This window comes from Lagopus muta, chromosome 4 (genome assembly GCF_023343835.1).
Source record: "Lagopus muta isolate bLagMut1 chromosome 4, bLagMut1 primary, whole genome shotgun sequence".
Taxonomy (NCBI): Eukaryota; Metazoa; Chordata; class Aves; order Galliformes; family Phasianidae; genus Lagopus; species Lagopus muta.
The window spans coordinates 49,361,346-49,377,141 of NC_064436.1; the positions used below are offsets into that span (position 1 = coordinate 49,361,346).

The window sequence follows — 15,796 nt, forward strand, 5'->3', positions numbered from 1 at the left end:
ACATCAGTTTCATGTGTCAGCATCATTACTAACAAATGCAAGTTTAAGCATAAGGTGATTCTCAAAATACTGAACAAATCTAGCAACTGCAGTAGGCACAACTTTGTTATCACTTCCAATCTAGTATTTACTTATGTCTCTACAAACAGAAAGAAAGCACTATATTTAAGTTTACCTGACGTGCATAAAATGCTGCCACAGGCTTCATTCCCATGTGATAGGCCTCCCCAGCCTTTTTCAAACACTCCTGCCTCTTTTGCTGGTGATGAAAAGCTTCTGCTCTAAAGTCATCATACTGTGGATACTCATATTCTTGAAATATTTCACTCAAAACATCATCTTCTTCCTTAGCTTTTCTTGCCTGTAAAAATTTGCAATGTTGAAACTAAGAATGTTTTCCAAGGTGTTTTTACTGACATGGCTTCGGATACACTTGTAACTACTATTTGAAATAATAATAATAATAATAATAATAATAATAATAATAATAATAATAATAATAATAATACCACCTTCTCCCGATTCTTTGCAGCACTGTATGAAGAAGCAATTTCGTTTCGCTGAACACTTTCTTGAGCTATAACTGTTTTTACAGGATCTGCCTCCAGAACACAGTTCAGAAATTGTTCGGTCTGCTCTAAAGAATAGCTGTAAATGATAAGTAAAATCTGTGACTTTCCAAAGATATTATTAGCTGGTACTTCTATTAAAATACACATTACAGACCTTCATAGTGTTACAGATACAAATGCCTATGAATATAAAGCACTAGAATAGAATTTTCCAGCTTATTACAAAAAGACTTTGTCAACTTTGTCAAACGTACTGCATTACTGACATCAATGCACAAGCAGTCTTACACATCCGAGAAGTAATTGAGGGGCACTCAAACACAAAAAGGACAATTAAGTAGTAAAGTAAATTGCATCATATCTTCATAAAACACAGACATCCATTTAGGAATAAATGCTGCTGTCTGGGCTGCATAAGTTACTTTATCTTAAAATCTCCTCTGGACTGTGTTAAATAGTACAAATTAGCTTAAAACTAGCTCAGTTTTCTGAAACTTATGCAGGAAAATCCTCGTATTTCCAGTCAATTTTTTGTTTAGAAACTTAACACAGTAAGAATTGAAGATCAGCAGCCATTACATTTCTAGTAAGCCCTTTTTCTTCTTAATACTTCTCTTGCTGTTCAGTAAGCAGACAAGAGGAACATTGGTCAGAACTAGATTTTAGGAAAAACAACACTATGAAAAAGAATTTCATATGTGAAAAACAAGAGAAATATTTAAGCTGTAGAGGTGGATAAACAATTTATTTTAAACATTTCACAAGGAAAAGTTTTGATAATAACCTGGACAAGCAGAAAGACTGATAAATAGCTATGCAAATCTGTGTGGAGAGACAGGCATTCAACTGGCCAAGGACGAAAAAGGAAAGTTTCTCATGAAAAGAAGTTCTGCTCACAGAGACTTTAAGAAGGTTGCCACATACAGCAGAAATATAATGCAGAAAAGAGAAGCAGAACACAAGCAAGAAGAAACAAAGAGGGCTGATTTCTTCATTGCTGCTATAATAACAAGGAAACTACTAGCAGCTAACATCAGGCAATAGCAGCTTCCCTCTTGGTCTGAGTGCTATCTGCTGTGCACCCACTGTTACATCCTTCAGCAATTTATCCCACTTAATTTACACCTCAACTCTAGAGCAAACACACAGTTCCACTAACTGCAGTCAACAGCCAGACGTACTTCTCCTGCAGAGTGAAGCTGTCTATTCTTCAAATGAAGAATCAAGTGTAACATAATTTCAGTATTCTTTTTTTAAGACCAGTTACTTTTGCCATAGTTAAATCTACAAAAATCATGAAATGCCAGTTCAAAAAAAAAAAAAAAAAGGCATTAATTTGGAGAACCTTAACTCTTAGTATTTAAGACAACAAATGTGCACTACAAAGTAATACCAAATAGTAGCTTTACAAAGAACTTTAAAGACGTCTTACTTATTGTCCTTGAAGATATCCATTAAGAAATTTTGATTAATAGTTGGAAACATCTCAAAAAGTTGCTTCTCCTTCAGTTTAGCAGCACAATCTTTTCTAGCCACAGAAGGAACACGTTTCTATGCAGAAGACAAAGGAATAATATTCAAGCTCACGATTAGAACAAAATACAGTAACAGTGGAACCAACTATACTGCTATTTGTTAGGATTTCAAACAAAATATTCACTCAGTAGTTACATACCCACAGCAATGATAACACATCATTATCAGCCTGCCACACTGATTTGATGAGAAAAAAGGACAAGTGAGTTGTACTGCACACCACTGCAGTTCTCTGCAGTCATTTGAAGTGACTCAATTGGAGCTGGCTCATAACTAGGAAGATGTAAAAGGGCTACCCTTAGAAGGACTTTCAGTTTAGGAATGCATCTGATGATAGCCTAATCGGTTCAAATTAAGCTTTTAGGAAGTTCACCTCTACTCCGGTATCTGCAGAAAGTGATACTGAAAGGTTGAGATTGAAGCCATGTTTTCTTATCAAGCAGAGGAAACAACGCTGTTCTAGTGTAAAATATCTGAAGTTATAGTGTATTAAATACATCTGTAAAGTTGCATGGAGAATAATCATACATACACATATAATTACACAAATTATAGCCCAATATAAATTGATCATTCTGATCATCCCAATACTCAGACTGCAGAAAAAAGTGTGTGGATTTTTTTTTTTAAAAAAATCACTTTAGTGATAGGAAAAAATTCTCTTTTTCTAGGACAGCTGTGTATCAGAGACAACTACCAACAGAGCTGTCTGTTCTGAACTGCCCCACAGAAGAGGGCAGTGTTATGCATACACAAACAAGGCAGCATATGGGAACTGTGTGGAAAATGCAAAACAAAAATCTCTGCAAATGCTTATTATTATTTTCTGTTATTTTCTGACAAGTCAGTACAGAAAACCACTTGAGATTATCCTCAAATACTTTAAAATATAAGTCTCACTTGTTAGGAATGTTGAGGGTTTAGAAAAAATATTAACAAATTCAATTTCTAAATAAACTATGCAAGAAGCTAAATAAGAAATTGCTGATATTTCTTTCCTATTAAAAAGTACAGGAAGTCACACCAGTCACCTCACTCTTTTTAAATGAGCCATGAAAAAAACAATTCAATCAAATGCAAATGCTAACCTGTATAGTGAAAAGCACCGTGATCCGTTTGTGAAACAGTCAGGATGTTACATTTTAAAAAGGAATTAAAAAAAATAAATCAACAAACATTTACTACAAGCAAATGTCTGTATCACTGCAGTTGATAACACTAATGGGCATGCATTTATTTCCCAAATTCTGGCTGTAATAAGCAGCACAAAGATGAGTCACTACATAAGACATTCCATTTTACTAATGGTAATGAATCATATAATCTGTACAAAAACTGTCATATTCATACCAGGTCCTCTTTCTCCTGCATAGCTATTTCTTCAGATATTATTTGTCTGAGAGAAACTTTCTGAGTTCGAGCATTCCAGTGATCCATAAAAGGAAAAACTTCTGATGTTGCTGCTTTTTTAATCTGTGTTTCGTTAGATGAACTTGAAACCCAGTTCATTCCTTTCTTCTGCATTTTATTCTCTGCATTTTGAGATAACAGCATTTTTGAGTCATTCATATTTATCTGCTGAATCAACGTAGAACCTTCAAAAGCAGTAAAAATGAGGTGACAAGTAAAACAATTAGTTTATTCACACAAGCAAAGTTAAAATAATTAAGATGCTTTCCAGCCTAGATAGAATCATAGAACCACAGAATTGATCAGGTTGGAAAAGACCTTTAAGATCAAGTCCAACTTCAACCTAACCATACTACCCTAACAACCCACCACTAAATCGTATTCCTGAGCACCACATCTAAACAGTTTTTAAACACATCCAGGGATGGTGACTCAACCACCTCCCTGGGGAGCCTATTCCAGCTCTTAACAATCCTTTTCCTGATAGCCAACCTAAACCTTGCACAGCTTGAGGCCATTTCCCCTCATTCCATCACCTGTCACCAGTGAGAAGAGACCAACCCTGCTTTCACTGCAAGAAACCTTTCAGACATTGGAAGAGAGCAATAACATCTCCCCTCAGCCTTCTCTTCCCCAGACTAAATAGCCCCAGTTCCTTCAGCAGCTCCTTGTATGGCACACTCTCCAAGCCCTTCACAAGACTTGTTGCCCCTTTTTTTGACCTGCTCCAGCACCTCAGTGTCCTTTCTGTACTGAGGTGCCCAAAACTGAACACAGTACTCGAGGTGAAGCCTCATCAGTGCCGAGTACAGAGGCAAGATTACTTCCCTAATCCTGCTCACCACAACGTTTCTGATGCAAGCCAGGATGCTGTTGGCCTTCTTGGCCACCTGGGCATACTGCTGGCTCACGTTCAGCCAACTGTCCATCAGCACACCAAAATCCCTATCCATCAGGCAGCTTTCCAGCCACTCCTCCCCAAGCCTGTAGGGTTGCCTGGGGTTGTTGTGATCAAAATACCCAACACTTTACCCTATTGAAATTCATACAGTAGGCCTCTGCGCATCAATCTAGTCTATCCAGGTACCTCTGTAGTGCCTTACTGTCCTCCAGCAGATCAACACTCCCTCCCAACTTGGGGCTGTCTGCGAACTTACTGAGCGTGCACTCAATCCCTTCATAAAGATAACTGATAAAGATTGTTAAATAGGAGTAGCCCCAGTACTGAGCCCTGGGGGACACCACTGATGACTGGCTGCCAACTGGATTTAATTCCATTGACTACAACTCTTTGGGCCCAGATTTCTAGCATTTCACCCAGCAGAGTGTATGCCCATCTAATCCATGGGCAACCAGCTTCTCCATGAGAATGTTGTGGGGTACAGTGTCAAAGCCTTTAATGAAGTCCAAGTAGACCACATTGACAGCATTACCTTCATCCACTAAGTGGATTGCCTTGTCTTAGAATGACATCGAGTTTGTCAAGCAGGATCTACCACTCATGAACCCATGCTGACTGGGCCTGATCCCCTAGTTGACCTTTAATTGATCTCTGATGGCTCTCAAGACTATCCATTCCATAACTTTCCCTGGCACTGATGTGAGACTGATAGGTCTGTAGCTACGGGGATCATCTTCCCAGCCCTTTCTAAAGCTGGGCGTCACATCTGCCAGTCTCCAGTCCACTGGGACACCCCTTGTTAGCCAGGACTGTTGAAGGATGATGGAGCGTGGCTTGGCAACCACATCTGCCAACTCCCTCAGCACTCTAGGGTGCAATCCATCTGGCCTCACAGACACTTGTGAGTGTCCAGCTTTTGAAGCAGATCCCAAACCATTTCCTCATGGATTATGCAGGATCTATTCTGCTCCCCATCACTATCTTCCAGCACAAGGTGTTGTGTGCCCAGAGAACAACTAGTCTTACTATTAAAGACTGAGGCAAAGAAGGCATTAAGTACCTCAGCCTTACCCTGATCCTTGGTCACTGTGTTCCCCTCTATGTCCAACAAGGGATGGAGATTCTCCGTAGCCCTCCTCTTCCCATTAATGTATTTACAGAAATATTTATTGTTGTCTTTCACCTCAGTGGCCAAGTTCAGTTCTAGTTGGGCTTCGGCCTTGCCAATTTTCTCCCTGCACAGCTTCACCGCATATTTGTAATCCTCATAAGTTGCTTGCCTCCTCTTCCAAAGAACATAAATACTTTTGGTGATTGTTAAAAAAGGATATTATTATTGTAGAAAACAACCTGATCATCTTCACCTACTTCCTGAAAGAAAAGCCACCATATTCCCCAGATTCATCAAATTTTCAATGTACCTTGCACATACATGAGGATATGCTTTTACAAGATAATTATTGACTTATGTATTTATATACTTACAATGATTAACATAATGACAGATGCCTTCTAGGAAGTTACGCTAACAACACTGGCCATTCAAGTGGGGATTTTGTGCCCACACTGCAATCCAAGTCTCTACCCCAATTGTATGTAAGAGGGCTGAGATGTAGACAAACATTTTTTCCTAGGAAGCTGAGTGACTGGAAACTAGATTTACAGATTTTAACACTACCTGAGCAATGACATGCATTTTCCTGCAATAAACAAGTAATCTGAAAAGGACAACAGTGTGTGCATGTTGTAGTTTCAACCTCCTTCCCTCATCAGCTGCAGAAATATTCCTCTGCTAGCAACTATCTGGCTGCATCTTTTCTTTCCGCAGAATTAAGAGATGTCCTATCAAACATCTGTTTATTCTAGCCAGAGCTTCTCTAAATTCTTGCCAGTACACAAAATTATTTGTTTTTCCCCTTTATCTACCTAGGATTGGTGACGCTGCATACAATTAACATTTTTTCTACAACTCTGCAAAATAGTGGTAAATGAGAGTCAAGGCCAATAAATTAAAACTTAGCTTAATGACCTGCCCATCATTCTTTAACAATCAAAGTATTTGAAATCCTACTGAAATTTAAAATAATTAAATGGACTTACAATGTTGGTTTTTATTTTAATTTTTGTTTTTGTTTTTTACAACGAATATCTAGCATACCTTCTGCAGACAATTTCCATGATTCATCTCTCCTCTGACGCTTCTAAATGAAAACAGTAGAATGTGACTGTTAATAAGCTAATAAGTTAATAACATAGAAATTCACATCGGAACCATGCAAGTTTCTAGGCAAATCAGCCGTAAAATAATGTTTCACAGTATTTCTCAAAGATTAAATATTTTAAAAGAAATGCATTTAAGAAAAATATTTTAAAAGTGAAATTTAAAAGATAAAGATATTTGCAAAAGCACAAGCTTTAGAAACATTCCCCACCACTAGCATTTCATAACTGTGTTGTCCCAATGTGTAACTAAATAAACCAAACAAAAGCATGTCTGAACAGAAATCCAAGTTTCATGCGTTTATGTTGAAATGGAGATTACTGAACTCTTCAACCAACATACACATAGATGTTTTCTACTGACAATAATTCATAAAATAACTTTTCCTAGATGTCAAAACGTCATAAATGACTTTTTGGCTATCGTACATTTTATCAATCTTGTAATGTGATTTCATACTACGGCCCTTCGTTTTCAAGGCTCCTGTTACATGATGACACACTGGTAACTTGTAATCCACCCCTTCAATTGTCTTTCTACAGCTCTGCCCATTACAACATATCCACCTACTCCACACAGTTCACAAAATACAACTGTATTTTATCACTGATCTCACAACGATATTTAAATCTTACACACACCTTTAGGTTAAGACATACAGACGAATGGTCTGAAACAGCATGTCACATCAAAATAAATCTACCTACCAGAATAGATTCTTTCCATTTTTCATGAATCACTTTTGCCAAATTCAGATCAATATGAACTACACAATCCTCAGCAGTTAGTGATCCTTGTGGAAGAAAGAAAGTACATCCATCAGAGCATTCTACAAAATCCTGTCCAAGCACAGAAGGTACAGTGGCCTAGTACTTATTAAACTGAATTCTGGAGGTTTTGCACAAATTGTCATTAAAAACAACAACAACAACAACAAAAAAAAACCACCTTCAGTAACTACACTAAGTTTCAAAAGCCAAGGTTTGTCACACAGAAAAAGTTTGCACTCACTGACTTTCATTGATACTTGCTGAATGTTTATCAAAGAATATATATATATATTCTATATATATATATATCAATCAAAGAATATATATATATATTCTATATATATAAAATATATATATAATATTTATTTATTTATTTATTTATTGAGTGGGTATGCAAGGCAGAAGCAGCCAAACACACCAATAAGTCAGGTATCTAGAGTTTCACATCACGTAAACTTTAGGATAAAGGAAAAAAAAAGGGAAAGAAAATAATTTATATCCCTCATGTTTCTATTCCTTCCCTTTTCTATTAGTCTATGATTTTTGTATTTCAATGCATGTTCAAACTGCTTATGGCTTTCTTCACCATGATAAATCAAACTTTTTTTTTCCTCCTGTTTTATTTTCATTTAAACATAGACTTAATTTTCTCTTTAAGCTATTCATATTCACCGCTTTAGCTGATACCTAAAGTCTTTTTCCCCTTCTTTATTTTTTCAAACCAGTATTCATGTGCATCTTCCTCACCATCTCAATATTCCTCAAAGGCCTGTGGCTCAAAAGGCAAATAAGCCAACTTATTTTCTTATGCTTTTAAAGTATGTGTATTAAAAGACACAATTAGAATGTAACACTATTGGATTCGTGTTTTACATCATGCTTGGCTCAGTTTCATTTTTAGGTCAACAAAAGCGAACGAGTATCATGAAGAATTGTGCAAATACATTCTAAAACAATCAAGTGCCATGGAAAAAAAGCACAATGAAAATACAGAAATAATTACGCCCATACCTGCATCAATGCCAACAGGCCCAAATATTTCTTTCAACTGGAGAGCCAGTTCAGGAGGTAACGTTAGTTCTAGGCTATCTATATCAAAGGCCGCAGAAGATACTGGTGAAGGGCTTTGTGCCTTGGCCTTATCTTCATTCCTGCTCAAAGTTCCACTTTCCTCTTTACCACTGATCTCCCTGGAACTCCCCAGATTTTCTCTATCAGTCTCCAGCTCTTTATCATTCCTAGAATCTATCAGAGGTGCATCATCCACATCCAGTAACAAAGGCATCCCTTTGGCATTTTCCACATTGCTTTCTGAAGAGTTGCTGTTGCTTTCATTAGTTAATTTTGAATTGGTAGTTTTTTTAAGAGCTTGAGATAAAGTTACGGGTACGTATAAATCTACATCAACTTGTGAGACTGAGAGCTTATTCATCACTTCTTCAACAGGACTCTCAGACTCCATCTTTTGCATTCCAGAAATGGACTCATTGACACTTGCTGCTGAGCTGCTTGCATAGCCTCTAGGAGCTGTATCACTGGAATTTTTCAGTTCCACTGAATCATTCAACATGACAGCAGTAAATGAGTCAGACACACCAGCATCTGCCACAATTGTCTTGGTAACTCTACTTTCCTCAGTGCTGATTGATGAGTTCTGGTCTTCTGAAGGATCAGAAACATTGCTAGCCCCAATGATTTGCTCTGTGTTTGTGCAATTGTCACGATTCTCATCATAGTTGGTATTTTCCTTGAAATCAAAGTCTGCAACAGCTGGCTCAGCTTCTTTTACTGGAAACCATTCAGTATTAACATCTTTGTGCAACTTTTCATCAGAGTCTAAGAGTAGACCTGTGGCCCAGTTTATGTCTTTGTTACATCTTTCGTACAGATCTTTCACAGCTTCAACTGAAAATGAATCAAAGAGTTTACACAGCATGTTTAGCTTTTCAGTCTCATCAATATCGATAAGTTCACTTTCTTCCACAAATGTACTTTTATCATACATAACTCGATACGGTATTTTTTCCTGAGAACCTGAGGCATTATCCATGTCTTTGGGTTTGAAGCCGTCTAATCTGCCATGCAATACTTTGACAGTCTCAGGAAAAAGCATTTTATTTTCTAATCTCCACAGGAGAGCAAAATCATGAGATTCAGTTTGTGAATGGCTACTTATCTGTTTACATGAGCATGCATCTTGTTTCTCTTCTGCAGAATCAGGCACAGACAACTGTTCCTCTTCTTTGGAGTGGGGCAAATTATTGTTTGTAAAAGTGAGTGCTAATTTGTGATGTTTCCTTGTTCTCTTATTTTGCTGGGTTTTTTTCTTAGCAACTGTTTCACTACCTATCATTTCAGGTTGGTGAAAATGCAACTCTTCCACATCCTGTTCTACAGTGTCCATAGGTATCCCTCGAAGCACATCTACAGTGTCAAGAGCACTTCTGTTAACATCACCTTCAGTGTTTCTACCTTCATCAGACTGACTTAGACTTGTCTTCCTCATTCTTCTTGACCTTTGTTGTCGCTGTTCTAATGACACCGGCCAATGTCCCACTATTTGCAGGTCTGGTGCAACATTATCTGAAGTAGCAGAGAAACAACTAGAGGTTGTATTTTCTCCCTCCTGTCCTTTCACAACAGTAGAGGTATCGGTTAGGCCAGCTTGCTCTTTACCTAATTCAGGATGCTGACTGGGAGTTTTACCTTCCCTATCACTCTTCAGAGAAGACTTTTCTAGCCTTCTAGTTCTTTTGACTCTCTGTCCCATCGTTTGTTGTACAGGCCAGTCACCCAGAAAGTTCAGCAGCTCTGGTTTTTCCGATGCCTCCATAACTGAGACGCTTGGTTCTCCTACATTACTTCTTTCTGTTGAATCTGACTCCAAGCCTATTTCACTGTTTTGTTCAGATTCAGTCTGAACTTTGAGAATATTGTCATTACTGTGTTTCTCAACTCCTCCCCTATGCAAGCACACAGTTTCTTCAGTTGTGATTATATCAGTCTCATCCATTTCTGTTTCAGTAATTTCCATTCTTTCTCCTTTTTCTTCTTTTTTCTCCAAGGGCAGCTCTTTCTCGACATAACTCGACAAATCAACATCCAAGATATCTCGAACGGTGTTGTTCTCAGTATTGTGTTCCACTGAGTTATTTTCCATTTCTTTTTCCTCTTTCTGATAACTCTCGGGAGCAAAATTACTTTCTGAAATTAGAGAACAACTGGAAAGAGGTTTATCATCTTCAGGTAAATTAAGAGGCTCCAAATCAGAAGCAAAAGGTTTGTTTTCCTTTTGGGAATGTGCCTCCCTTTCTCTGAAAGACAAATTGGAATAAAGAAAAATCTACTTCAAACTTTCTTCAAGCACTTGTTCTTGTCCACATTTTTAATTTTGGCTTTCCAATTCAATAATGTAAAAATTACAGATCATAAACTGTCTTTCAAGACAATTAAATCATCCAGTTGAACAATCTTAGTGAGAGGAAAACAAATTTAAGATGACTTAAGACAAATCTCAACACTTTATTATAAAAAACAATGAGCTAAACAAAGCAGAGCTTTCTTTGGTAAGTAACCCTTTTTTAGTTCATCAAAGTGCCTAGGAATACTTTTGCAGGAATCTATCTTCCCCTGTTCCCACCATTCAGTTCGGCACTGGAGTACTTTGTTACCACACTGATTGCTTGATACTAAACAAAAAAAGTCCAGAAATGAACTAGGAAAGGATCTGCCATTTCACATCACATCACTTTTCAAAACATACAACTCCCCATTAACCATCATTTCCTACTTGATTTCAAATTAATTAAGAAAAAAAAAAGAATAAAATAAGATTTCCTATGCACTGTGACAATATAGGAACATTATTCAGATTAGCCATTACAAAATAATCTGAGTTTATGCTTAACATAAATCTAGATAATTCTACATTACATATATTTGAGAGCAAGTTGGTAATTCATTACTATTGCACAAAACATCATCTTACACCAACACTGAAGCTCCAACTGTAGCTTGCTTGTATTCTGTTAAGTTAACAAGTTAACTAAGACTGGTTTACTGAAAGGTAACACAACTACACAGAGATTTTCAAAGAGCATCTATTTGCTAGCTAGATCCCTTTACTGTTCATTTCTACAAATCTTGTAATTCCTAAAAATTATTATTATTATTATTATTATTATTATTATTATTATTATTAATAATAATAATAATAATAATAATAATAATAATAATAAATCCCACAACTCTACAGTACTTCCTTTTCTGTTATTTATTTGATCTTAGGAATGTATAGTGTTCAACATCATCATCCAGGCCTTGCTGCTATAAAGTTTTATTTTTTTGCTTTTCTGTTTTTTTTAAAGCTACAAATCTAGTAAAAGAATCTAACCTATGACTTTCCTCCTGACAAGGATCTTCATTCCAAGCAGTAACTTCTGATTTTTCTGGGACAGAAGACTCCAAGATTGAGTTAACAGTAAGGCAACGTTCATATTGCTCCAACATTCTCTTGATCTTTTCTTTAGACACCCCATGAATATTCCGCCTACGTATTTGAAAAAAAGAAGAAAAAAAAGAAGAAGAAACATTTCATATTTGTGTATCAGAATACACTAAGAGAAGGGAATAACTTGTGGTTACAGAAAGACTAACTATAGAACTCAAGGAGCCAAGACAAAAGCTGAAACAGCAATTCTTACTGTATTAGTGTGCCAAGGCAGTCAAAATGGGGAGACTTAAACAAATTCCTGCTCCACTTGACATCTCCCTACCCCACCTGGTGGCCCTATTCTGCAAGAGGATGTTTTGCTTAATACTAAAATCTAACACCATACAATTAACATGCTGCCTACAAATAAGCATCAGAAACACATCACATCAGATGTAGATACTGATACAGGAAGTCAAACCAGGTAAGGCAGATTTCTGAACTCCCCCTTCCTTCTCTGGCTTTTCTAAGCTAACAACTCCATGAGTCTTCAGGCAAAACCAATTCGCTTATTGTTATGGACACATTCTTAGGGTCCAACATTTTCACCAACTCCGTTAAACACCAATTAGCAACATGTTCTAGGAGGAATTACTGCAGAACAAGTGAAAACTGACAAAGGTAGCAAAAAGGAATTGAAGGTGGAGGAGAAAATCCCAGCTGATCTCTAGCACCATAAGAAGGCTGGACTTTCCTTCCTTTGATCTAACCATAGTTTATTCCAAAATGATTCCCATTTGTTCCTGCTTTCTGAACGTGAAGTCTGCAAGGACCAAGAGCTAGAATTTATGTTGAAGGCTGCCCAGCAATCAACGGGTGTTTGGTTACTGAATGACCCAGAGCTCCTCTCAGTTCAAGAGACAACATAGCCTCATCTAGGCTTGGGATCAAGGAGCTCGTGTCATCATGACAAGATACTACCAGTCAACAAGGCACAGGTGGTCCTTGGTTTCTACTGAACCCACACATGTTTAGTTTCTATTTTAGGAAAGAAGATAATGTTCTTCACCTTCCTTGAAGAGTGGTCAAGTTAAAGCTAAGCATGCAAATTCAGATGACAACACATATTATGAAATCATAGAATAATTTAAAGTGAAAGGAACCTTTGGAGGTCACACAGTTCAAACTACTTTTCAGCCAGAATAGGCTGTAACATTTTGGATGTATTTCGTAACTGAGCATCCACAAACTTAGTGAAACCTTCAGTGATTGACCATCCCAAAGTTTGTTTTTCTTTTCTTAAACTTATTTTACGTAAAGAAAGTTCCCGAGCTCCAACTTGTTTATATTTGCAATCTAATGTAAAAATTTCCCTTACATTCTTACCTTTCAAGTTCTTTCGGTTTAAACTTCCACCATGTGTCTGGCTCTCGAAACATGACTTTATATTTGAACTGCTGAGCCTGAATAAAAAAAGATATAAAACAAAGAACATATCAGATGTGTAAAAAGACATACAACATGTACAGGCTGCTTTTTTAAAAGCTGTTTATTGTATTTTTCAAAAATAGTTACATATCTGGAATAACATTTTCTTTCATAGATTCACTTCTGATCAGATATACGGAGGTTTGTTTTTTTTTTCCCCAACATGCTTACTTATGGTATAATTAGATGCGTGCCAACTTCACAGTAAAAATAAATAAAATACAGTCACTACTTTAAAAGTTGCATGTCCTCTGTCATGTCATGTCAAGATTGCAGCATCTCATCTTTCCAGGCATGGTATGCATGAATCTACACAGTCTCTTGCAGAGAAAATCTCACTGCTTACTTTCAGAGCTGGCCAGAGGCAAGTTAGTTCCAAACAAGCAATTCAGTTACACTAACATCGCTAGAGCAGACAGCCTTCCCAAAATCTGGGAAACTTGAGCAGGCTGCAAGTAAACAGTCATTAATACACCCTATTCTCATTAGTGCAGATTACATTTAAAAAAAAAAAAAAAAAAAAGTAACTTGCTGTTTTTCTGATCATTTAGAAGAGGAACAGAACCTAGTTTCCCCAGCAAAATACATTTTTGCTCTTAAGTACAAAATACTTGTATTTGTCAGTTGGAAACCAGGTCAGCTCAATATGCAGGCATGTGCAGAACATGATGTTGGGTAATAATGTTTCACGTAACATTTCTATGACTCCAGACTTCTTTGTGACACACTAGCTAGACTGAGAATGATAATCACATTTTAAATCATATGTCGACAAAAGGGTCAACTCTTTCCACATGGAACAATCACAATACTAACCAAAGCAACATAAGGCTTCATCTCCCATGCCTGTATGTTTGTGTTGTCTATGATTATAGGAGAGATTTTCATTTCAAATGCTTCTTTGGCTGAAAGACACACATGTACAAAACAAAATGTGATATAATTAATTTCATGATAATAGACTGGACATTACACTATTCTCTAAATATATAACAATATTTGAATAGATAATCCATAATGATTATTTACTAAGTACTCTCGCACAGCTTGACCGGTGCGTTCCAAAGCCCTCTTATCCCCCCCTCATTTGTACAGCCACTGGGATACGACATTATTCTTTTGAATTAATAAATGGATGATAATCAAGGAATGAAAATGCAGATGTAAAATGCAGCAGGGTGACTAATCAATCAGTAAATCAAACTGAAAAAAAAAACTACATGATCACCTTAAAGTGGACTTCTTTGTTGCATACAAAATTCTTGGCTTAAGATTAGTCCACTCTGTAAACTGTATAAGATATGAAAAATCAAAATAATTATTTTTTTTCATACAAAGTAATAAAATGTTTAGAATTACTAGCTTTGAGATACAGCACCAAGTTCTGTAGCTATGATTGTTCAGACACACTGTCACCAAGTTATTGTCAAATCCCACATTTCTTATTAGCCCATTTTTACACAGATTATAACTTTTGACAATGTAGAAGTGATCATGGTTGAAATTTAGCAAAGAGAAACTTTAAAAAAAGAGTTGTTCATAGAAGAGCTTAGTGAAAGCCCCTACAAAAAAAATACACCAATTATGAAAAAACAGCCATTTCTGTCTAGTTCTTATAAATTTGCTTTAAATTTGACAGCAAATTAATGCTCAACAGAAAAAAAAAAAAACAGTAGGAAAGTATCCGTGTGTTATTTGTATCAACATTATCATTACTTATTGCGTATGTGTCCATATTCAGTCATCTTAATCTCAGAAGAAATACTCCCAGGAGATAGCACAGGCTGCCACTCCAGAAATGAGACCGACACCAAAATACATACCATTACAAGATCTGAGGACAAAATAACGTTTTGACAAAGACATTGGTATTCTCAATTGCAAAACACACCATGGACAAATGATACCTGAGTTTGTGCTCAGCCTCTTTAACCACACATGATAAAAAATAATTTTAAGATGAAGTAAATGCCAATCCTGTGACACAAGCGTTACAAAACAGGTAACTTCTTAAACAGCACACAAGCACTGAAATGTAAACAAGCAAGCCAGTCTATTATGTATTTCTCACCTCGTTTCCTGTTCCACTCGTGTGCTTCCCCTAAGCAATGTGCATCATAGTGGTACTTTCCACATTTATAAAAGTAGTCATCAGTACTAAGAATGACTCCACCTGGGTTATCCTCCAGCATCATCCTGCAAAAGATGAAGCAGTAAGTAGTTTTCTTCCCTTCTCCTCCCCAGCCCTGCTACTTATTATTATACATACATGTATATCGTTTCTTGCCCCAAACCAGAAACAGAAGCAGCAAACTTAGGTAAGGGAAAAGTCACCCTTTTGGCAAAGATGAACTGTAGCAATTTCCCTCCTTTACCAAATGCTGCAGATATCTAGGAAAAACAGCTGATACAGGTTCCCTACAAGTCTCATTTAAAGAAACCAGAATTTTTTCCATCTATACCTTG

The 15,796-nt window shown here is 36.8% G+C and overlaps 1 protein-coding gene across 5 annotated transcripts in view; it reads right to left on the reverse strand.

Annotated features, from left to right (window-relative positions):
* The window catches only part of N4BP2 (NEDD4 binding protein 2), a 58,351-nt gene that overhangs the window by 9,271 nt on the left and 33,284 nt on the right, over nt 1-15,796 (reverse strand). For 4 of the 5 annotated variants that reach the window (XM_048941427.1, XM_048941428.1, XM_048941426.1 and 1 more), the window contains 11 exons: nt 15,402-15,526; nt 14,147-14,235; nt 13,229-13,305; nt 11,804-11,959; nt 8,422-10,724; nt 7,348-7,433; nt 6,578-6,620; nt 3,459-3,703; nt 2,005-2,123; nt 513-648; nt 176-361 (listed from right to left, as the gene is read on the reverse strand). In XM_048941427.1, the coding sequence (XP_048797384.1) occupies nt 176-361; nt 513-648; nt 2,005-2,123; nt 3,459-3,703; nt 6,578-6,620; nt 7,348-7,433; nt 8,422-10,724; nt 11,804-11,959; nt 13,229-13,305; nt 14,147-14,235; nt 15,402-15,526 (3,565 nt within the window). The remainder of the gene's footprint in view (nt 1-175; nt 362-512; nt 649-2,004; nt 2,124-3,458; nt 3,704-6,577; nt 6,621-7,347; nt 7,434-8,421; nt 10,725-11,803; nt 11,960-13,228; nt 13,306-14,146; nt 14,236-15,401; nt 15,527-15,796) is intronic. The other variant, XM_048941429.1, reaches the window with a different exon arrangement.